The sequence below is a fragment of the Colletotrichum jinshuiense genome, chromosome 3 (assembly GCF_051148585.1).
Source record: "Colletotrichum jinshuiense chromosome 3, complete sequence".
Lineage (NCBI taxonomy): Eukaryota > Fungi > Ascomycota > Sordariomycetes > Glomerellales > Glomerellaceae > Colletotrichum > Colletotrichum jinshuiense.
Window position 1 is genome coordinate 2,124,301 of NC_139310.1, and position 22,845 is coordinate 2,147,145.

Consider the following 22,845-nt stretch of genomic DNA (forward strand, 5'->3'; position numbering starts at 1 on the left):
ATGGGAACGAAACACGCGTCCCCAAGGGGCCATTGACGCCGCAATGTCGGGCACAACAATTGACGATGTCGTCAAGCGACTCAGCAGCCCGGACACCGGTACGAAGCGCCCCCTCCTCCCCACCCTCCTGCGGATGCGATTCCTCGATTCGGACCCCGCTGTGGTGGAGGCGCATCACTTCCGTCACGACCTTGCTAACATGTGTCTCGTGCAGATGCTAGAGTCAAGGTAGAGGCGGCGACTACCTTGCGCGACAGCTTAGATCATTACACGGCCGGTCCTATATACCCACCCTTCCTGAAGCGATTGGTACCCATCTTCCTGAGCATTCTCAGAGGGCCATGCATCTTCCAGAGCAACTCCCCGGAGCAGGTAGGATGCCCCGCATCATCGAGTGTGATGCACCGCTGACATGGATGTAGAAACTGCGAAACTGCATCCTCGAGGTCCTCCACCGACTGCCGACGACGCCGTCTCCGACAGAGCCCTTCGAATCCTACGCCGAGGAGGTCGTCGATCTGCTGATGCAACTAGTCCGGACGGACAACGAGGAAAATGCGACACTGTGTGTTAAGATCATCTCAGATGTCATGCGGCATCAGCACAAGGTCCTGGGCGGCAAGGTCCAGGCCTTCCTCAACCTGATCCAGGAGCTTTTCGAGCAGATGGAGAAGGTCGTGCGCGAGCAGTTGGACAACACATCCCTTTCGACTGCATCGAACTCCGGCGCCCCATCAACGCCAGGCAGCTCCCAGACGAACTTCCAGTCTCCCCGGCCCGGCTCGCCAGTTGCGTCGGTCACAGATCTCGGCCCGGACCCCCAACAACAGAACCGACTGCTGCTGAAGGGAATGCAGTCCTTCAAGGTCCTCTCGGAATGCCCAATCATTGTGGTCTCCGTCTTCCAGGTCTACCGCAACACAGTCGCCGCTAACGTCAAGGCATTTGTCCCGTTGATCAAGGGATTCCTGTGCCTCCAGGCAAGCGCGCAGAAGCAGGCACATGCCGATGCCAAGGCCAGGGGGCAGATCTTTACGGGTGTGAGCCCGTTGATCAAGAACCGTGCTGCATTCGGAGAGTTCATCACGGCTCAAGTCAAGACAATGAGTTTCTTGGCTTACCTGCTGCGCCAATACTCGCAACAACTGACCGACTTCCTCCCGACGCTTCCTGAGATCGTAGTACGGCTCTTGCAGGACTGCCCCCGAGAGAAGTCAAGCGCACGCAAAGAGCTGCTAGTTGCCATTAGGCATATCATCAACTTCAACTTCCGCAAGATCTTCTTGCCGAAGATTGACGAGCTCCTTGATGAAAAGACATTGATCGGTGATGGACTGACGGTGTACGAGACTATGAGACCGTTGGCCTATAGTATGCTCGCCGATCTCATTCATCACGTCCGTGACAGTCTTACTCCCGAGCAAATTCGCAAGACGGTCGAAGTCTACACCAAGAACTTGCAGGACAATTTCCCGGGGACGAGCTTTCAGACCATGAGCGCGAAGCTCCTCCTTAACATGGCCGAGTGCATTGCGAAGATGCCAAACAAGGTCGATGCGCGACATTACCTGATCATGATTCTCAACGCTATTGGCGACAAGTTTGTGGCCATGAATCGACAATATCCCAATGCAGTGAAGCTCTCGAAACTCTACAACCAGCAAGCCGCTGACGGAACCCAGGATAGCTACCTTGCGGACAAGAACCACCCCCCCGAATGGGACGAGACCGACATTTTCACCGCCATGCCGATCAAGACATCAAACCCGAGGGACCGAGGCGCGGATCCCGTCATGGACAACAAGTTCTTGTTCAAGAACCTGATGAACGGTCTCAAGAACACCTTTTACCAGTTGAGAACTTGCAACGTTAACAACGTCATTGACGTGCAAAACGCCCCCGCACACTGGCAGGATGTTGCCTATGGCTTCACCGCCGAAGAGGTCAATGTTGTCGTGAAGCTCTTCAGGGAAGGCGCGTATGTTTTCCGCTACTACGAAATCGAGAAGCCGGCCACCGAGTCCCAGTATATGTCGCCTGTCGAGTACATGGCCAATTTCTACATGGTATCCAGTAGTAAGGAAGAGAAGGACCTTCTTGAGACATTTGCTACCGTCTTCCACTGTATCGACCCGGCGACTTTCCATGAAGTCTTCCAGCAAGAGATCCCCCATCTGTACGACATGATCTTCGAGCACACCGCTCTGCTCCACATTCCCCAGTTCTTCCTCGCCAGCGAAGCTACCTCACCTAGCTTTTGCGGTATGCTGCTGCGCTTCTTGATGGAGAGAATCGACCAGGTCGGCTCTGCGGATGTGAAGAAGTCTTCGATTTTGCTGAGGCTGTTTAAGTTGGCTTTCATGGCAGTCACTCTCTTCGCCAACCAGAACGAGCAGGTGTTGCTTCCCCACGTCGTGGATATTGTCACCAAGTCGATTGAGCTGTCGACAAAAGCAGAGGAGCCCATGAACTACTTCCTGCTCCTGCGCTCATTGTTCAGGAGCATCGGCGGCGGCAAGTTTGAGCATCTTTATAAGCAAATCCTGCCCCTACTTGAAATGCTGTTGGATGTGCTCAACAACCTGCTCATGGCGGCAAGGAAGCCTGCTGAGCGGGATCTCTACGTGGAGCTGTGTTTGACGGTGCCTGCACGACTAAGCAATCTGCTGCCGCATCTCAGTTTCCTGATGCGGCCACTGGTCGTCGCATTGCGAGCTGGCACTGATCTCGTTGGTCAAGGGCTGCGAACACTAGAGCTTTGCGTCGACAACCTTACTGCGGACTACTTGGATCCCATCATGGCCCCGGTCATCGATGAGCTTATGACGGCGCTGTTCGACCATCTCAAGCCCCACCCGTACAGCCACTTCCACGCGCACACGACGATGCGGATTCTGGGCAAGCTTGGAGGCCGGAACCGAAAGTTCATGACCGACGCGCAGCCTCTCAGCTACAAGGACTTCGCCGACGACCCGACCAGCTTTGACATTCGTCTCATCGGCTCCAAAAAGGACAGAGCCTTCCCTGCGGAGACCGGTATTGATCTGGCCATCAGAAAGCTGATGGAGCAGCCAAAGGGCAACAAGGGCAACCAGTCTCGTCAGTACGACGGTTACTACAAGAAGCAGTCCTTCCATTTCATCAAGTCGCAGCTCAAATTGAGAATCGGTTTCGAGAACCTGCCCGACGACCTACCCAGACTTCTGCGTCTCCAGGCCCAGGACCTCATCAACAGAAAGATCGACTTCGATTTCTCTGCATTCGAGACCTCTGACAAAGACCGGTCCATTCCCAAGAAGGACGAGCAGGACGACTACGTTCGGCGCTTGCTCAAGGCAGTCATGTTTGCCGAGTCTTTGCCTGAGTTCAAGGAAGAAGCGAATGCGTTCCTCATGAACATCTGCAAGCACTTCACAATTATCGAAGTCGGCCGAGCTCTGGTCGACGTCAAGCGAGCCTACAGCCCGTTCGACCCCAATGCCGGAGAGGGCCCACTCTTCATTGATACCCGGGTGCTCTCCGATGCCATTGTGGAATCGTTGGCCTCGGACCATCCAGAAGTGCGGGAATCTGCGCAGCGTGCGATCCGTGAGGTGTACGACTCTGCCGCCACAATCTTCGGATCAGAGCAGAGCGTTGCCAGATTGCCTTTCTTCGGTAACCTGAGTGCGACTTTCTGCCATGGCTGCTACGAAGAGGAGTGGTTCACCAAGACTGGTGGCTCTCTTGGCATCAACTTCCTCCTGACCGAGCTGGACTTGGGCGATCAATGGGTCACGAGCAAGCAAATAGAATTTATCCGTTCGCTCATGTACGTCATCAAGGACATGCCCCAGGACCTTCCCGAGAAGACTAGGAGATCTGCTCAGGTCACCCTGGAGACTTTGTTGCAGAGGATCACGAAGAACATCAAGAAGGAGGATGCCCTGCCGCCTCAAAACCCGGCCCAGCCGCCGCAACAGAGGTCTCGCCTCGCCCAGATCTGCATGCAGTTCAACACGGAACTGGCACACATGAACCGCCACGTTCGCGAGACTGCTAAGCGATCTCTGGAACTAATCGCCAAGGCGGCCAACTGCGCCGTGTGGGAGTTGATTGAACCCTATAAGGAACGGTTCCTCCAGCCCATCTACTCTAAGCCTCTTCGCGCATTGCCGTTCCCCATCCAGATCGGCTACATCGATGCGATGACGTACCACATGACATTGAGGAAGGAATGGGTCACATTCGATGACAACCTGACCAGACTGCTCATGGAGTCTTTGGCTTTGGCCGATGCTAGCGACGAATCTCTGGCTAACAAGCCGGGAGAATTCAGGACGCACGAGTACATCGTCAACCTTCGTGTTGCATGTATCAATATCCTTAGCACCGCAACTAGCTTCGAGGAGTTCGCTCCGCTCAAGCAAGGTAGCAACCCGACAAGATCCAAGATCGTCTCGGTGTTTTTCAAGTGCCTGTACTCGGACTCAAAGGCCACCATCGACGCGGCGAACAGTGCTCTCAAGAACACACTCGAGGCCCATCAGAAGCTTCCGAAGGATCTGCTCCAGGGAGGTCTTAGACCGGTACTTGCCAGTCTTCAAGATCCAAAGAAGCTTACTACACATGGCCTCGACAACCTGGGTCGTCTCTTGAAGCTGCTCACCACCTACTTCAAGGTTGAGATTGGAGCGCGTCTGCTCGACCACGTGAAGGTCCTCGCGGATCCTAACGTTCTCCAGCAGCTCTCCTTCACCTTCTTCGAGCAACATCCCCAGATGAAGGTCGTCGCAGCAGTCTTCAATATCTTCCATCTTCTGCCTCCACAGGCAGAGGGCTTCAAGCAGAGACTCATTGATCTGGCGTTGGAGCTCGAGGAAAAGCTTCGTCGGACTCACGAAAGCCCCTTCCGCGCGCCCTTGTACAAGTTCATCAACCGGTACCCTAATGAGGTCTGGAATTTCCTCCTGCCCAAGCTCGAGGATCTCAAATATGGACGCTTCCTTTCCCAAGTCATCCGCCACCCAGAGAGCGCTCCTCTTCGGGAAGCAGTGTCTTCCAATGTTCAGGCTCTGATTGATTTCTGCAACAACACAATCTCTCAGAACAAGGAGACCAAATTCGTTACCGTGGTTAATGCTATCCACATTCTGCACTCCCTCATTGTGTCACCCGGAACGGATTCGTGGCTCGACAAGAAGGAGCACATGAACTGGCTGAAGCAAGTCGGCAAGGAGTTGGAAAAGCAAATGCGAGCCCACACCCTGGCGCCCACCCTGAGACTGCCGGCATGCCAAGCGTCGGACCAGTTGATGTCAATCTTCATCAAGTCTTTGGAGCGGAACCCCAAAGATCTCGAGTCCCTCTTCAGCCTGGTGGACTCGGTCACGACGGATGACTTCCGCGCCTCGCAGCCCTTGATTGCCTACATCTACAAGAACATCATCAGCAACGACTCGCCCGAGTTTTGGAAGGCAACTGTCCTCAGATGCCTTGACGCCTACCCCTCAAAGAATGTTTCCCAAAAGATGAAGTGCTTCTTGTTGCATTACATTGTCAACCCGATTGTTGCCATGGATGTTCAACGACACTGGAACCAGCCGCCACTGACCAAGGGCCGCTTCATGGACAAGACCATCATCGATGCCGTCACGGCCAAGATTTGGAAGACGCACCAAGATACCAGTCAGCATGACGACGACATTACACAGCCTGGTATTGACCACACCAAGTTTGAGGTCCTCCAGTTGTCGGCTATGCTGGTGAAATACCACTCCGTGATTTTCCAGGAAGCCAGGAAAGACATCATTAAGAGTTGCTGGACCTTCATTCGACTGGATGATGTCATCAACAAGCACGCCGCTTATGTTGTGATTGCATATTTCATCGCCCTCTACGAGACGCCTGTGAAGATAGTAACGCAGGTGTACCTGTCGCTGTTGAGAACCAACCAGAATGAGGGTCGGGCTTTGGTCACTCAAGCTCTGGAGCTGGTGGCCCCCGTCCTGCCGAAGCGGTTGGGCACGCAACCTAACGACCGCAACGCTGGATGGGCGTTGGCGCCGAGGAAGATCCTCGCCGACGAGGGTCAGAATGTGCAACAGATGACCAGCATCTTCCATTTCTTGGTCAGACACCCGGACCTGTTCTACGAGTCAAGGGACAAATACGCTATGCTCATCATCTCGTCCTTGAGGAAGGTTGCTGCGCCGCCTAACCCTTCCAACGAGTCAAAGAAGCTGGCTCTCAACATGATGTGGCTGATCTGGCTCTGGGAACAACGGCGTGTTGATGGCAAGGGCAATGCCGTGTCTCGCTCCATGACTGAATCGCCGACCTCCAAGAAGCGAAAGCTGGACAGTGATCAGCCCATGTCATCACCTCCCGCCGCTAGACAAAACCCGGAGCGGGCAGAGTATATCATCCCGGCAATCGGTCGAACAAAGATGATTAAATATCTTGTCGAGTTTATTGCTCAGCTCAATGAGCGATACCAACTCCCTTCCACCCGAGCGAAGGATTCCGTTTCCACCAACGGCCCAGCTATGCCATCCACATCCACCGAGCTGTGCAAGAAGGCCATGAGCCTGTTCTACAATCTTATCCAACCCCAGTACTGGGGCGATCTGGATGTTGATCTTTTCCCCAACGTCACCGATGTGGTTCTGGCCAGCGACAAGACGCAGAACATACTCTCTGCGGATCCAGCCGACAAGGAGAAGTTTGACGAGAAGTTCATCACGAACATTATCAACACTCTTCAGGTTGTTCGCATCATAGTGAACTTCAAGTCGGATGACTGGATTCAAAAGAGCATGCCAAATATTCAGAAGGTCCTGGACAAGTGCTTGAAGAGCGAAAACCCGGAGCTGCAGGATTGCCTGCACCTTTCGGACAAGAAATACGACGACGACCGTGACCTCAAGGCAATCATTCAAAGAGTCCTTGACGCCATTCCGGAGGATATCCCAATGGAGGATGCCGACGCCGAGGGCGAATCCGAGTCCCAAAATGCCGAAATCATTCAATCCTTGTCAACAATCGCTGGCGAGGCCATGGCGGCTGGCAACTACGGATCCGGAGTCAACATCTTGTGGTCGTTGGGTAACCGCAAACCGTCTGTCATCGACCAGCACATCCCTGTCTTGATGAAGGCTCTTCAGAGCAAACTGGCTCGAGAGCATGTACAGCATTACACAGCTATCGCTAACCACCAAGCTGGGATGACCCCGCGCGCTCAAGACCCTAACACGCCAACTGGGGAGATGTCCGCCTACGACCTCGAGATTTCAACAGCTCTTATGCTCAAGGCTATCCAGGTCGTTGCATTGCGAATGGAGGTCTTAGGCGATAACCGAAGGCCGTTCCTCAGTGTTCTGGCGACGCTTGTCGAGAAGTCAATGCACACCCCGCTCTGCGAGGAGATCCTCAACATGGTGGAAGGCTGGGTCTTCAGGTCTGAAGGAACATGGCCCACTCTCAAGGAAAAGACTGCTGTGCTTCACAAGATGCTGTCCTTCGAGCATCGTCAAGACTCAACCATGCTGACCAAATTCCTGGAGCTGGTCATCCGCATCTACGAGGACCCCAAGATCACCCGGACTGAGTTGACTGTCCGCATGGAACATGCTTTCCTGATCGGCACGCGCGCTCAGGATGTCGACATGCGCAACCGGTTCATGGCAATTTTCGATAAAAGTCTTTCAAAGACTGCCAGCGCTCGCCTTGCCTACGTCCTCACCTCTCAGAATTGGGACACGCTGGCTGACAGCTACTGGCTGGCTCAAGCATCGCAACTTCTTCTTGGCGCGGTTGAGTTGAACAGCACTGTCCAGTTGCATCATGAAGACTACAAGACGCTGCCAATCACCCAACTCTTCTCAATCCACGCCAAGGACACCAGAGAGCCTGCCAACATGTCGGACGACAAGTTCGACGCCTTGATGGCTACCCACCGACGTTTCATGAGCGAGCTTGGCGATATCAAGGTTCGGGATCTCATTGAGCCTCTGATACAACTTCAGCATGTCGACTCTACGTTGGCCCACCAGCTGTGGATTGCCCTGTTCCCCATCTACTGGTCTGCGACGATGAAGGAGGAGCGCACCGACCTCGAGCGCGGCATGGTCGCGCTTTTGACGAAGGACTATCACAGCCGCCAGATCGACAAGCGACCGAATGTGGTCCAGTCCCTGCTTGAAGGCGCGGCCAAAGCCTGGCCTGACTGCAAGATCCCGCCGCATGTTCTCAAATACGAGGCCAAGACTTACGATGCGTGGTACACCGCGCTCGTACAGCTTGAGAACGCAGCTATCAAGCCTGAGATCGAGTCGGCCGTCGTTCGGGAAAGTAACCTCGATGCACTTGTCGAGCTGTATGCTTCACTGCAAGAGGACGACCTGTTTTACGGCACATGGCGCAGACGATGCCAGTTTGTGGAGACAAACGCCGCACTGTCCTACGAGCAAAACGGCATGTGGGACAAGGCCCAGAAGATGTACGAAGCCGCTCAGATAAAAGCTCGAACCGGCGTCATTCCCTTCTCCCAAGGCGAGTATGTTCTCTGGGAAGACCATTGGGTTTTGTGCGCGCAGAAGCTGCAGCAGTGGGAGATTCTCCAAGACTTCGCCAAGCACGAGAACTTCCAGGACTTGCTCCTTGAGTGCGCTTGGAGAAACAACACCGAGATGTGGCAGACACAGGAGCATCGCGAGGCATTGGACAACCTTATCAAGGGTGTGATGGATGCCCCGACGCCCCGTCGTGCCTTCTTCCAAGCTTTCATGTCGCTTCTCAAGTTCTACAACAAGCAGGAAACGCCGCAGGACTTTGCCAAGTCCTGCGACGAGGCCATCCAGCTCTCCATCAGGAAGTGGCACCAGCTGCCGAAGCAGCTGACAAAGGCGCACATCCCCCTTCTCCAAAACTTCCAGCAGTTGGTCGAGCTGCACGACGCCAGCGTTATCTGCAACAGTCTTGCGAGCACCAACCAGTCCAACCTCGACGTCAAATCCGGAGAGCTTAAGCTGCTCCTTGGTGCCTGGCGCGACCGCCTGCCCAACGTCTGGGACGACATCACTGCTTGGCAAGACTTGGTCACTTGGCGCCAACACATCTTCGGCCTTATCAACCAGACTTATCTCCAGCTGCTCCCTCAAGGTGGCGGACAAAATGCCAGCGGCGCATCCTTTGCTTACCGTGGATATCACGAGACTGCTTGGATCATCAACCGCTTCGCGCATGTTGCTCGCAAGCACAGCCTGCCGGAGGTCTGCATCACGCAATTGAGCAGAATCTACACCTTGCCGAATATAGAGATTCAGGAAGCGTTCCTCAAACTGCGAGAGCAAGCCAAGTGTCACTACGAGAATCCAGAGGAACTCACAAGTGGTTTGGATGTTATCAACAATACAAACCTCAACTACTTCAACCCGCCGCAGAAGGCCGAGTTCTACACGTTGAAGGGTATGTTCCTCGAGAAGCTCAAGCAGAAGGAGGAAGCGGACTCTGCCTACGGCACGGCCTTGTACTTCGATATCACCGCCGCCAAGGCCTGGGCTGAATGGGGCTACTTCAACGAACGCAAGTACAAGGAGGACCCGTCGGACATTAACTCTGCCCGCCAGGCACTCACTTCGTACCTCCAAGCCGCCGGTAGCTACAAGAACGCCAAATCGCGCAAACTCATTGCTCGCATCTTGTGGTTGCTCAGCCTTGACGACGCCAACGGATCCATCGCTGCTGGCTTCGATGACTTCAAGGGTGAAACGCCTGTTTGGTACTGGATCACATACATTCCTCAGCTCCTTACCGGCCTCGGCCACAAGGAGGCACCTCGGGTCCATCAGGTTCTAGTTAAGATCGCCAGATCGTACCCTCAAGCCTTGTATTTCCAGCTGCGAACCAACAGAGAAGACATGTTGGTCATCAAGAAGAACCAGGAGGCCAAGGAGAAGGCGCGCCAGCGCGCTCAATCGACCGTGTCGAATGGCAAGCCTAGTGCATCGCCGCAGCAACTCAAGCAAGATGGCACTGCCAAGCCGGATGGCGCTGCCTCCAGACCTGGCACTGCTGCTGGCGGCGACGCGAATGCCTCCGTTAAGACAGAGGGCAACGAAGCCAACGGCACTCCTGCCCCTCCCCAGGCCAACGGCGCTGCCGCCGCTGCCGGCGGGGACCAGTCGGGCGCCGGTCAGAAGAAGCCGCCATGGGAGCTTACCGAGGAGATTATGAGTGCTCTGAAGACCGCCTTCCCGCTGCTTGCGCTGTCGATGGAGACGATGGTGGACCAGATCCAGAAGCACTTCAAGTGCCCGCCCGATGAGGACGCGTACCGACTCATCGTTGCTTTGCTCAATGACGCGCTGGCGTATGTCAGCCGCATGCCTTCTTCCTTTGCCAAGGATGTCAAGCTCCCCTCCGCGACCGAGACCAACATCACTCGCTTCGCCGAAACGATCCTTCCCGCTCACATCAAGAAGTCGTTCGAAGCCGACTTTGTGAATGTCAAGCCGACAATGTACGAGTACATTCACAAGTTAAGGCGTTGGCGCAACAAGTTTGAGGAGAAGCTGGATCGCCGGACCACGCGAGTTTCACTCGAGGCGTTCTCACCTCATCTGTCGGAGTTCCGTTACCAGCGGTTCGACGACGTTGAAGTCCCCGGCCAATACTTGCAGCATAAGGACAAGAACCAAGACTTCATCCGCATAGAACGTTTCTTGCCCAATGTTGACCTGGTTCGATCGATCAGCGCCTCCTACCGCCGTCTGCAGATGCGCGGCCATGACGGAAGCACTCACTCGTGGGCCGTCCAGCACCCCGCTGCAAGACACTGCCGCCGCGAGGAGCGCATCTTGCAGCTGTTCAGACAGCTGAATCAGACTTTGGGCAGAAGGAAGGAGAGTCGTCGCCGAGACCTCCAGTTCACCCTGCCCTTGATGGTTCCTCTGGCGCCTCACATCCGTATTGTACAGGAGGATACGTCGTACATCACCCTCCAGAGCGTGTACGAGGATCACTGCCGACGCCACGGCATGTCCAAGGACGATCCCGTGCTGTTCACAATGGAGAAGCTACGCGGCGCCCTTGACACCAAGAACTCGGTGAGTGGCTTTGTCACAAAACCACAAACATCGCTTACTAACGGTTTGCCACAGAAACATGCTGAGCAGAGCGCGACCGCGCGACTTGAGGTGTTCCACGCCATCCAGGAGAAATGGGTGCCGCAGAACTTGGCTCTCGACTACTTCCAGAGAGCCTTCCCCGACTTTACCGAGTTTTGGTTGTTCCGCAGACAATTCTCGTACCAGCTTGCGTCACTCACCTTCATGACGTACATTCTCTACATGCACAACCGGTACCCTCAAAAGATCAACATTGCCCGTGGGTCCGGCAACATCTGGGGCTCGGAGCTCATGGCGTACATGAGCGCGGCGAAGCCCTTCTTCCACAACCCCGAGCCGGTGCCCTTCCGTCTCACGCCCAACCTCCAGACGCTGATGGGACCGTTGGCGACGGAGGGCATCTTCAGCTGTGCTCTCATGGCCATCGCCCGATGCCTCACGGAGCCCGAGTACGAGCTCGAGCACGCCCTGACTCTCTTCGTGCGCGATGAGATGATCTTCTGGTTCACGAGCTCGCACAGGACGGTCCAGATGACGGAGAACCAGCTCCGCGAGTCCGTGCAGGTGAACAGCGACTCTGTTGTCAAGCGCGCCGTCAGCCTGGCGCAGAGTCCCGTCGGCAACCTGCCGGCGAACCAGACAGTCATTGACCTGGTCGCCAAGGCTGTTAACCCCATGAACTTGGCCCAGTGCGATGCGTTGTGGATGCCATACTTGTAAGGGGGGGGACGAACTATGAATGCAGAAATGGTGATAGAATGAGACGGTGGATGTATTGTGTGTCTAAACGGGATATCCGGTACATGATTTCAGCAAGGCGTTTAGGGATGCGAGGAGACGAAAGGCTGGGCATCCGTCTTTGTTTGTATGAGGGAGAGGAGGAAAAATGACTGGTTTAGATGACGATTCCCTGTTGTACTTGTACGGCCGTCTAGCATCAGAGCTCTCCATAGCAAGAGCCATATTGAAGCGAGATATAAATTCGCGGTAATCAGATTGTTACTTCAGTTCTTTTTCGGTGGAAGTCATGTTTGCGTTTTAAACTTTGTTGGCGTCAAATGATGGCTTGAACGAACATGAACCTTCGACATAGGCTCTCCGGGGGATTTGACAGCTCAACCGGGGTTGACCCTGCCAAGACCCTTCAGCTGCAAGCCCCAACTCCATCACCAGGGATTCGGTGACAGTCCGAACTCGCTTGGTCTCCATCCCACATTTTTTTCCCCTTTGTGTGTACGTACGGAGCAATGTAGTAAGTAGCGTACCATAGGTAGTAGAGAACCTACTCCCCCCTGTCTGCGCACTCACCGCGGAGGGGACGCCGGCGACTGGGCGCCCGACCTAGCAGACGGGCCCTCTTATCAACCCGCGAACGAGCTCCTGAGCTTCCTTATCGGGGCTCGCACACGCAAGATCGATGACGATTTGTAATCCCGGGGTGAGGAGCCGGGGACCTGGGGTTGTCACTCTATCATTGGTATCTTTTTCCTCCCTCTCAACTCTCCTTATCTCTTGGATCTTCCCCCCCCGCGCCGTTGAACCGTCGGTGGTGATTTGTTTCGTGGATTCTTACTGCTGAGTCTCACACACACAGCCAAGCTCACTTACTTGCTTCCCGGGAGGCACGCGACAGAACCACAAACACAACCACAACCACAACCACCATCACCAAGACGCACATTCCTACCTCTATCGCTATCACCATGTCCGCCGCCGCGATGGACCAGTCGGCCAAGAAACCGCCTCTCAACCTGGAGCACCACTTCTCCGAGACCACCAAGAGGCGGTTGCCCAGCAAGATGAAGGAGTACTACAAGTATTTCGAGATTCCGGGTATTGGAAACCTGGCCGGAGGTGAGTTTCTCGCGTTCGCCCTCCCATTCCCCCGTATTCCTGTCGATACGGCAACTTTTTTTGCTTGTTGCCTTTGTTACTGGTGGTTGCACGGCGTCAATCAATTCGGGGGACCGGTCTCTCCCCGCCACGCGGGGGAGGATGCCGCAATCCGTGCCGTAATACACACCTTGGGTTGCGTGCTTCGCGCTCAGCGTTGCACCTTTGCGCGTCAAAGCCCCAATGGCATTCGCAATCCCGATCTCGGCGGCCACCGGGGGCACGCTCGCCCAAAAAGAAAAAAAAAAATACGTATGAACATGAGTCGCTGACCGCCGCACCCTGCTTCGCCCACAATTAGGCCTTCCTCATTCGAGCCTGTTCCCGTTCGACACCCTGGAGGCGCAGACGGCGAAGCCCGAGCGATGGGAGCCGTCCCCGATCCCTGATGAGGGCACCGCCGCTACCGCCGGCGCTACCACCACGCTGCCGATCCGAGGCACCACGGGAAAGGACAAGGAAAAGGACGTCAAGGCGGCGCGGCACGTCACCGTCCCCGGGACCGACGATGACCGCGACCCGCTCCGGCGCATCGACGTCGCCACCGCGCTGCAGTACGGCACGGCCGAGGGGTACCCGCCCCTGCGGTCGTTCATAAGGCAGTTCACGCGGGAGCACCTGCACCCGGACGTGCCGTACCTGGGCGGGCCCGAGGTGATCCTCAGCTGCGGCGCGACCGACGGCTTCTCCAAGGCGCTCGAGCTGCTGACGAACCCGTGGAGCCCCGCCCGGAACGACGCCCGCGAGCGGCCGGGCATGCTGTGCGAGGTCTTCGTGTACAGCCAGGTCCTCTCGCAGGTGCTGCCGCGCGGCGTGCAGGTCGTGCCCGTCGAGATGGACAAGGGCGGCATGATCGGCAACGGCCCCGGCGGACTGGAGGAGGTGCTGGCCGGTTGGGATGAGAAGAATGGGCGCAGGCCGCATTTCCTGTACACCGTGACGTGAGTTTCTTTTTATTTTATTTTATTTTATTACCCCTTCTGGAAGGTTTGGAAGGGGGGGTTGTCGCTTAGCTCTTAGTGAGACACGAGCGGCATAACATGGCTAACACGTGCGCGATGCAGTATGGGCCACAACCCCACCAGCGGCATCCTCTCTGTCGAGCGCCGCAAGGAGCTCTACGCCATCTGCAGCAAGTACGACGTTGTCATCGTCGAGGACGACCCGTACTGGTACCTGCAGTACCCGTCCGCCGTCGCGGCGGAGGCCAAGTCCCGGGGGCTGGAGGTCCCCCCGAGCCCCCCGGCTTACAAGCCCGCCAAGTCGTCGGGGTTCAAGTTCCTCGACTCGTTGACGCCGTCGTTCCTCAGCGTCGACACGGACGGCAGAGTCATCCGCCTCGACACCTTTTCCAAGACGATCGCGCCGGGATGCCGGTTGGGCTGGATCACGGCGCAGCCGGCCATCATTGAGCGCTTGTTGAGGTATGTTTGCTCTATTTTAGCAGGCTCCCCTTACAACCCAGCAGTTTGCGGTGTCTTGGTTCCTGTACAAAGCTGACATGTCTGTAGAATCACCGAGGTTACCACTCAGCAGCCCTCGGGCTTTGTGCAGTCCACGGTCGCCGAGCTGATCCTGGGCGAGCAGCCGCCCGCCGTCAGGTCGGCCTTCGCGGCCCTCACGACGCGGCAGAAGCAGACCTTCGAGGGCTGGCAGGTGGACGGCTGGGTGCGCTGGCTCGAGGGCCTCCGCGGCGTCTACGAGCGGCGCATGAGCCGCATGAGCACCATCCTCGACGAGGGCTCCTTCCAGCTGAAGCAGTCGACGCCGCGCAGCGCCGAGGACGCCGACTGGGGCGTCGTCAGCAAGACGCCGCTGTACGAGTTCGACTGGCCGCGCGGCGGCATGTTCATCTGGCTGAAGCTGCGGCTCGAGACGCACCCGCTGTGGCGGGCGACGGGCGGCAAGCGGATCCCGCTGCTCGACGGCGAGACGCTGTCGACGGCCCTCCTGTTCTTCGCCACGCACAAGCCGTACCGCGTGCTCGTCAGCCCCGGCCTCATCTTCAGCGCGACGCCCGCCATCCGCGCCGAGCGGGGCTGGTCCTACTTCCGCATCTGCTTCGCGGCCGAGACCGAGGAGAACGTCGACCTGTGCTCGCAGAAGCTGGCCGAGGCGATCCAGCGGTTCTGGAAGATCAAGAAGGTCGAGGAGATCGAGGACCTGCTTGGCGACTTTACCCCGCCCCAGGAAGACGAGGCCCTCGAGGGGTTTGGCAACCTGGGCACGTTCATGGGGTGTTAAGGGAAGGTGAGCCACAGGAGGGGTAACGAAATTTGATGAGCCGAGGCATTCATGTCACTTAGATTGAAAACAAGTTTGGAAGGGGAGTGGCTGGCTGGTAGGCCACATACACATATACACACACATATACACAACAGGAACATGGCCTCACCCTACATATAGCAAGATACGACAAGATGTTTGAAGAAAACTTTTTGTAGCTACCTTAACAGTCACTACGTTGAACCGAGAGAAGTACAGAAACAACACAAGAAAAAAGTCATGATCACGTGGAATCGAGTCGTCGCGGTCCAGGACCAGACCAACACCAAGCCTATTTTGTTTTCAAGGGAATCATTTGTCCATTGATGAATTGAGGTCAACATTTCCTAGTTGCCATTACGCCTCAAGCACAAACCATGCTAAAATGTAGCCCCGTCCCGTTTCAGAAACCTTCGTTCCACCACACCCGTCGTCAGACACCCGTCCAGAGAAAAAACATCTTATTTCTTCTGGGCAGCCTCCTTGGCGAATACCGAGGCGTAGGGGTTCAGGCGGAGCATGACCTGCTTGTTGCGCAGAGGGTTCTTCTTCTGGACCGCGGAGCGGCGGGTCAGAGCGTAGCCCTTGGGCTCGTTCAGGGCGGACTGGGTTTCGGAGCTGTTGATGAGACGGCTCAGGTCGCTCTGGGAGACGATGTTGGACGGCAGAAGGTAGTCCTTCTTGAGGGCAGAGGGCTGGGTGGTGCTGCCGTAGATGGTGTCCAGGGACTTGAAGGCGGCGGAGGTCCAGACGATGAAACGTCCGAGGTGGCCACCGGGGGCAAGCTGGAGGAGGTTGAGGGCGGTGACGGGGGAGGTCTCGACACCGGGGACGTTGCGGAAAGCGGTGACGAGCTCCTTGCCGTCGACCTCGGGGTCGTAGATGACCAAGGGACCGCGGCGCTGGCGGAAGCGGCGGCCACGGAGCTTACCCTTACCGGCGCGGAGCTTCTTGGAGCCCTTAACCTTCTCGACGTCGTCGGAGGCACCGACGGTCTTCAGGAGAGAGACAGCAGCGGCAGTGCGGGCAACGGCGGCGTTCTCGAACAGGGCAGAGTCAACGACGAGGGGAACCTCGGGGACGTTGGAGACCTGGTGACCACGGGCCAGGAGGAGGGGGGCAACGCCGGAGGCGGCGATGGCAGAGGCAGTAGCGTAACGCCTAGATGGTGAAGTGTTAGGAGTCGTCGTCCTTGCAAGCGCAGGATTTCCCCCGCGGTGGGGTAGAGGAAAAAAAACTCACTTCTGGCCCTGGTTGACCTTGACGTGCCACTTGCGCCACGTCTTGGTGGGAGCGAACATGCGACCGGAACGGCACATGTTACCGAAGGCGGCCTGACCGGCACGGTGAGTACCACCACCGGAGACACGGGGGATACGGGCAACAGCACGACCTGTCATGCTTCTGTCAGCTCAATTGTTCCCCTTCCGTGTGCTTGGCGGTACGCCTCCAGCAGTCGCAGGCCGATCCTGCAAAAAATCTTCCGCTCGTTCCCTCGGCATCGTCTTTCCAGCAGTTTGTCGAGACTCCCTTTCAGATTCTGCCCGAGGTCCCTCGCTTCCGTTTCCCGCATTGGATCGACCCTGCTCCTCTTGAAAACTCTTCACGCCGCGGAGGTGACGACTAACCAGTTCCCCAAGACTCAGCAGAGGTCTGGTGACCGGCCTTCTCGCTGACGGAGTAGGGCTGGCGCTTGTTCTTGGCCATGCCCTTGTGAACCTCCTGGACGATATCGGGACGGATAGGGCTCAGGAAGACAGCCGGCAGGGTGTGAGTGTTGCCGGAGGACTTGCCATCCTTGCCGATGATGGTGACGGTAGGTCTCGAAGCCATTTTTGATCGTTGATTGACCCTGAAGACGAAGGAGGATTAGTCGCTGAGAAGAAGAAGAGAAAAAAGAGAAGTGAAATTGCCGGGACGCCTTGCTGGAGATGGAGAGAATTTCGAGACAAGGGGAGAAGGGAAAATTCCGACGTACCTGGGTCAACGGTGGGCTTCAGTGCTGCTGGGTTAGTGACGGGGTTGAAGTTTGGCACTTTCTGGTTTCGCGATAAATTTCACCTGTGATTTTTTTTCGAGCGGTTTGGTGGGCGGAGACCCTAAGGTACGTACTCTGTTAGCGAAGCTAGCCCGAGCTGAGTCTAAGTCACGTGCTCTGATGGGTCACTGTGTCGACAAAACCCACTGCGACACAGTGCAGAGAGCTGTGTCCACTTTGGACCCCGCAACTCATTTCTTCGAGACCTCCAGCTGTTAGAGCTGCTGCTGTTGTAAAGCTAAGTCCAAAATCGCCTGGGATGGTTAGTTGACTGTGTCTCTCAACTCGCTGAGAGGCACCATGGCATACTTTGCCTTTGTCTTGATTTACGTCTCTGCAGAGGTGCATAACAGCCGGGTAGGAATATCGACCTCTCTTGCTTGTGGCCAGACATATCACTCGCTCGTTGTTTCGAGCCAATTCCACCGACACCTGCACCAGCAAACCGAATGTCTATAATTCGCGGAGAACCTCACCACACAAAAAGTACGGCCGAGTAAGATGGAGAACAGAAAGAAAGAGAAGCTGAAGTAACCTGGCCTTTGTTGTCAACAATGCCTTTCTTATCTCAGAGAGAGCAGGCGGAACATTTAGGCGCTACTCGATTGAGTCCGGTAACATTGGATGTCAAACAAGGACATTATCAACAAAACAAATCCGAATCGAATTTCACTGTTCTTCACAGGCGGTAGGTAATTGCCCATTTTCACCTGGCATTGTGTTTCCCAGAGCGCGGAAAGCTATACGTGGTTGAACGATAACTGTGTTGATTGATGTTGAACCGAGCCAAAGAGGCCCGAGATGAAAGCATGTCTCGGAGCTGGTTGCAAAACATGCATTCCACTATAATAGCTAACCCCTCTTCGACTTGCCAATCTTAAACAGTGTCGCTTTACTCCACGAAGATGAGCGCATCATTTGTGAATGATGGGTAACAAAAAGCCTTTTGAATTGCCCAAAAAGACAAAAGAATTGGGCCCTAACCAGGGATCGAACCTGGGACCTCTCCCATACTAGATTGCTTGTGACAACCCTAAGGGAGAATCATACCGCTAGACCATCAGGGCTGTGAATGTTCATCTTTGATTGATGTGTGTGACAAATCCGCAACCTATGTATCAGAGATAGCATCCAGCGCGTCCGATCCACCACTGGAGAAGCCTTTTGTCAATTTGAGTTCCTGCACTTGAGACTTTTAATCACCAAGCTCTAGCGAGAAAATGGTTCGTCAACTTGTTAAGTAGGATCCAGCGAAACACGTACGCTATCGATGCTATCAGAAGGCCCAGACCCCTGTCAACCCAACCAAGAACCCCTCAGAGATAAGGAGCTTAGGCGTCTAGTGTCGCAATCGACCTTCTAAAAGTCGGCATCCGAGCCAGCTCCTGCGGCCGAGTCTACGTGAACTCCTCATCTTGCACACATGTCTTGTAGGGAAAAGGCCGCGGATGCTGTATTAGTCTTTCATCTTGAGCCTCTTCCGAGTTACATGTGTTTGAGACACTCTTGCCTGCAGAGTCCGTCGTTGCGATTCCCGCAGCTTTAGCTGAGCAGCCAACTCCGATGGCGGACCTCCTCCTCGCCAACGAAACCTCGCCGTTTCTCCAACGGCCGGCGGGTGGCGCTCGCGACGACGGCGACGACGAGCACCCCGGGGGTGCGCGGAAACTTACCTTGTTCAACGGCATCGCCATTGTCATCAGCCTGCAGATCGGCTCCGGCATTTTCAGCGTGCCCTCCCAAATCAGCCAGTTCGTCACGGCCCCGGGTTACGGCTTGTTAGCATGGCTGTTCGGCGGGCTGCTCGTGTGGACGGGTGCTGCGTCTTTCATTGAGCTGGGTCTCAGGATACCCAACAACGGGGGCATACAGGAGTACCTCCGGGCATGCTACGGCGAGTTTGCCGGTTTCCTCTTCACCTGGGTGTGGTGCGTCATCATCAAGCCGGCGGCGAACTCCATGATTGCGACCATTTTCACTGCCTACCTCACAGAGACGTTTGTCACGGATGGCGAGGCACTGCCCGCGTGGGTACTAAAATTGGTGGCGGCCGGGTGCATCGTGGTCATGACACTCGTCAACTGTCTAGGTGCAACTGCGGGCGCCAAGGCGGCCAACTTGTTTCTTTTCCTGAAACTGGCTGCACTCGGTACTATTATCATTCTCGGCTGCGGCGTATGGGCCTTTGGGCATGGTGAGGGAGTTCCATCGTCTGAGTATGGATGGTTTGGCCAGAGTCCCGAGCAGCGTGAAGTTGGTCTTTGGGAATGGATTGGGGATTTTGGAACGGCAACCTTTGGGGCATTGTGGTGCTACGCTGGCTGGGAAATGGTAAGTGTTTTGACAACTCCTTCTTGAAAACGGGCTAGTACTGAATATATTCTAGGTCGGCTTTGTTCTGGGAGATATGAAGAACCCTAGGAAAGACCTGCCGATTGTGATCAACGGCTCTATGATTGTGGTGATCATTGGCTTCATGCTGATGAATGCTGCCCTTTATGTTTGTCTGCCTATGAGCGTTATGCGGACGAGTAGCACAGTCGCGGTGGTAAGCTTTTCGAGCAACAAACTTGGCTAGATACAAGCATGGAAATGGCTGACTTCAGATCAGGACTTCGCCGACAGAGTTCTCGGCAGCTGGGCTGGTCTTCTTTTCTGCCTGGTGGTGTCCATTTCAGCAATGGGCGCCTTGAATTCGAACGTCTTTGCTACTGCCAAGCTCGTAGTAGTTGCAAGTCAGCGGGGATACTTCCCCGCCGTTTTCGCGAACCTGCACTGCACTCACGAGAAGGACGAGGCTAGTTTTATCGATGAGTATCTGTCTGCCCTACCTAGGTTTGTTAAGGGGCCGATCAGAGGCTTCTTGTCCTGGACACAAAACCGGCGTTGGCGGAGAAATGTGCCCGTGTAAGTGCAAAATGGTTCCGATGAGGCCACTAGTGCTGACGAAAAGACAGACTTCCTCTTTTGCTGAACTGTGCCTTGTCGGTCGTATATGTGGTTGTAGGCAGCTTCAATGGGCTTGTCACGTTTATTGGTGAGGCGCCCAAGTTGAAAATCAAACTACCGAACTACAAACTGACGCATTGCAGGCCTGGCGGCGTACATGATCTTCTTTTCCTCGGCGGTTGGACTCATCATTCTCCGCCAGAGAGATAACCGCGCACCAGCGGCAAGGGTTGCCGAGTACAAGACTTGGCTCATCAACCCCGTCATCTTCAGTGCCATTAGTGGTCTGTTGGTGGTCAGAGGGGTCATCTCGGAGCCTTTGCAGGGTGCGGCTATTCTCTTGGTCGCCGTATTCGGCGTAGCATTTTTCTCGCTCAGATTTGGGTTACGTGGCTTCACCCACACAGAGACCAGATAGGCTTGCCCAGCCTCGTGTCTTTTTGTTGAGATTGTGCTGCATCTGCAGCCTTCCGTCGAAGAGCGCATCCAAAACTTGACCACAAGCTCCAGAGCTTGGACGACCTGATGGCGCACGCACGCACGCCATTAACCCCAGGTCTCGGACACGATGCAGACATGCCGAAAGTGACTCTTGTCGAATGAGCTCAGGCTTCCTATCATCCTCAGGGACGTCACATGCACGGCTAGCTGTAGACTGGCCTGCTTCTCCACAATTATTCCCAATACACAGTCGGTGTCAACAACAACAAGACAGGTATCAGGGAAGCCAAGAGCCGGGAAAAATAGGTCTGTGGAACTTTGGCCGGCAGCACAGTCCGTCCTGGGCGCGAGTGCCTCCTCGTCTCCAAGCAGCGGAACACGTCTGTGGGCACCACGGGAAGTTGTTGCTTTTCAAATGGACCAGGGAGAAAGAAGCCTGGATGCCAAAGATAGACGTGCATCGACACTACTATGTAGATGATGCAGTGTATCCGAAAAGCTTGGATGACCTCAATCAGGGGGCCATAGCAACTAGCTTCGGCACAATTGATTAGACCCGAAACTGTTCGGCAGCATTTAAGCCGTTGAGAGTTAAAGTTCCTGCCACAATGAGCCCACGTTGTTGTGGCGTAAGAGATGTTACAGTCGTTTCCCACCGCTCTTTTCTCCATGTAGATCTTTGGGATGGGAGGGTGTCGATGGCAGTCTAAATGACGAGCTGGCGTAGATAGCTGCAGCTCCAACACGTCGAAGACGATGAGTGTCCTAGCAAATGGATACCTGGGCTGCCCACCACCACCCGCGGCAACTAGCCGTGTGCATGACCCCATTTTTGGATGGCGAGCAGAGAAGAGGTGAGTCTTGGAGCATGAAAGTGGTGGGGGTGAATTGAACGGCGTCTGACAAGGTCGCGGCATCTTCGCCAGGTTCAAATAGGATACGTAAGGCAGCCTGGGATGCTGCATCTTTCAGTCATGCACCGGAACCAGAGACAAAAGACAAGAACTGATGCATTTCCCCCTTCGTGTCGCTGGCGAAAATGCAACGCCCGGCAGGGTCTGATAACCTGATGACAGACGGAATGTGAGAGTCCCAATGTCAACTCCGCCACGAATTGAGTGCCATCAAAACAGAAGCTCGGAAGGGTGATCCGGTTTTCTATCACCCCCCGTAGGACGGACAAGTCGGTCCCCGCCTGCAAACCTGCAAATCTTAAGAATTCGTTTGCTGCGGTGCGCCGGGCATGGGATCCAACGTCGACTAAGCCTCCCCTTTCCGCGACTTGTTGGCCGTTGACCAAGAGCACGCGGCGACTCCGCGTGGCGCATGCTCCTTTGCCCCCAGCCAGCCGCATTTGTACCGTCGCAGTCTCCTTGAAGGAGCCCTCGTAACCGGAAATATTGGGCTCTAGCCTCTAAGTCACTTGGCCAAACACGATCAGGATACGGAAAGTTCAACCTCATCGGCAACAGGCACCCGTACGCAAAGATCAGGGACGTGCCTTGTCAAGGCAATCCGTGCAACGTGGAAATATGAAATCAGGCAGTCTGCCGTGGACGGTGGTACTGTTACCAGGCTTCATCGAGCTTGACAGCGCCAGTTGCCCTAAACAGGTTCCCAGCATATGCATGTCCAAGCCGGGCATGAAAACGGGCTGAAAAAGTGGACGTAGCTCGATGCACCACTTTGGGCTTGGGCCGACCGCACGCTTGGAAGTTAGGCTTGGACTCTGGAGGGGCCCCATCTGCAAGATGCACCGTGGGCATGGTCATCTTGCCATCGTCCTGCAGGTCGGAGGAAGCGACTAATGATGGCGACGCATGTTGTGGGAAGCTCCCTTTCACCCCCCCTCTTCGCCTTCGAGTCGATTCGTTGCCACCGGAAGAATTGAGTAATGGCATGTAGTGTATTCGCGTACGTTGAATGCATTGCCGGGAGTGGGTATGACGCCTCGCATGTTTGTTGTTCGAATACGCTGGCTGCCCAAAATGAGAGCGACCGGTTAGAGATGGGAATATGTGTGCACGTAAGGTTGGGGGTTGTCGTCCGGTTCTCGTCGGGGTTTCTACTTAGTTTGTTGTTGTGATAAGGGATCTTCCCTTCCCTTAAAGTTTGAATCCAACATCGGAGTTGTGTCTTGGGGACGGTGTC

The 22,845-nt window shown here is 55.4% G+C and overlaps 4 protein-coding genes across 4 annotated transcripts; 3 read left to right on the forward strand and 1 right to left on the reverse strand.

Moving 5' to 3' along the window:
- Window positions 1–43: 43 nt before the first annotated feature.
- Window positions 44–11,828, forward strand: EsH8_III_000593 (histone acetyltransferase TRA1; the record flags this gene model as incomplete). Its single annotated transcript, XM_083262318.1, has 4 exons — window positions 44–98; window positions 215–372; window positions 423–11,087; window positions 11,142–11,828. The coding sequence occupies 4 exons, from the start codon at window positions 44–46 to the stop codon at window positions 11,826–11,828; spliced, it is 11,565 nt and encodes a 3,854-aa protein (XP_083122805.1).
- Window positions 11,829–12,811: 983 nt separating this feature from the next.
- Window positions 12,812–15,245, forward strand: EsH8_III_000594 (pyridoxal phosphate-dependent transferase; the record flags this gene model as incomplete). Its single annotated transcript, XM_083262319.1, has 4 exons — window positions 12,812–12,962; window positions 13,303–13,942; window positions 14,066–14,425; window positions 14,513–15,245. The coding sequence occupies 4 exons, from the start codon at window positions 12,812–12,814 to the stop codon at window positions 15,243–15,245; spliced, it is 1,884 nt and encodes a 627-aa protein (XP_083122806.1).
- Window positions 15,246–15,727: 482 nt separating this feature from the next.
- Window positions 15,728–17,099, reverse strand: EsH8_III_000595 (60S ribosomal uL4 domain-containing protein; the record flags this gene model as incomplete). Its single annotated transcript, XM_083262320.1, has 3 exons — window positions 15,728–16,427; window positions 16,509–16,659; window positions 16,895–17,099. The coding sequence occupies 3 exons, from the start codon at window positions 17,097–17,099 to the stop codon at window positions 15,728–15,730; spliced, it is 1,056 nt and encodes a 351-aa protein (XP_083122807.1).
- A 1,768-nt stretch (window positions 17,100–18,867) lies between these two features.
- EsH8_III_000596 (uncharacterized protein) lies at window positions 18,868–20,671 on the forward strand (the record flags this gene model as incomplete). The annotated part of the gene is made up of 5 exons (XM_083262321.1): window positions 18,868–19,635; window positions 19,691–19,852; window positions 19,916–20,211; window positions 20,262–20,341; window positions 20,397–20,671. The coding sequence occupies 5 exons, from the start codon at window positions 18,868–18,870 to the stop codon at window positions 20,669–20,671; spliced, it is 1,581 nt and encodes a 526-aa protein (XP_083122808.1).
- Between the last annotated feature and the right edge of the window lie 2,174 nt (window positions 20,672–22,845).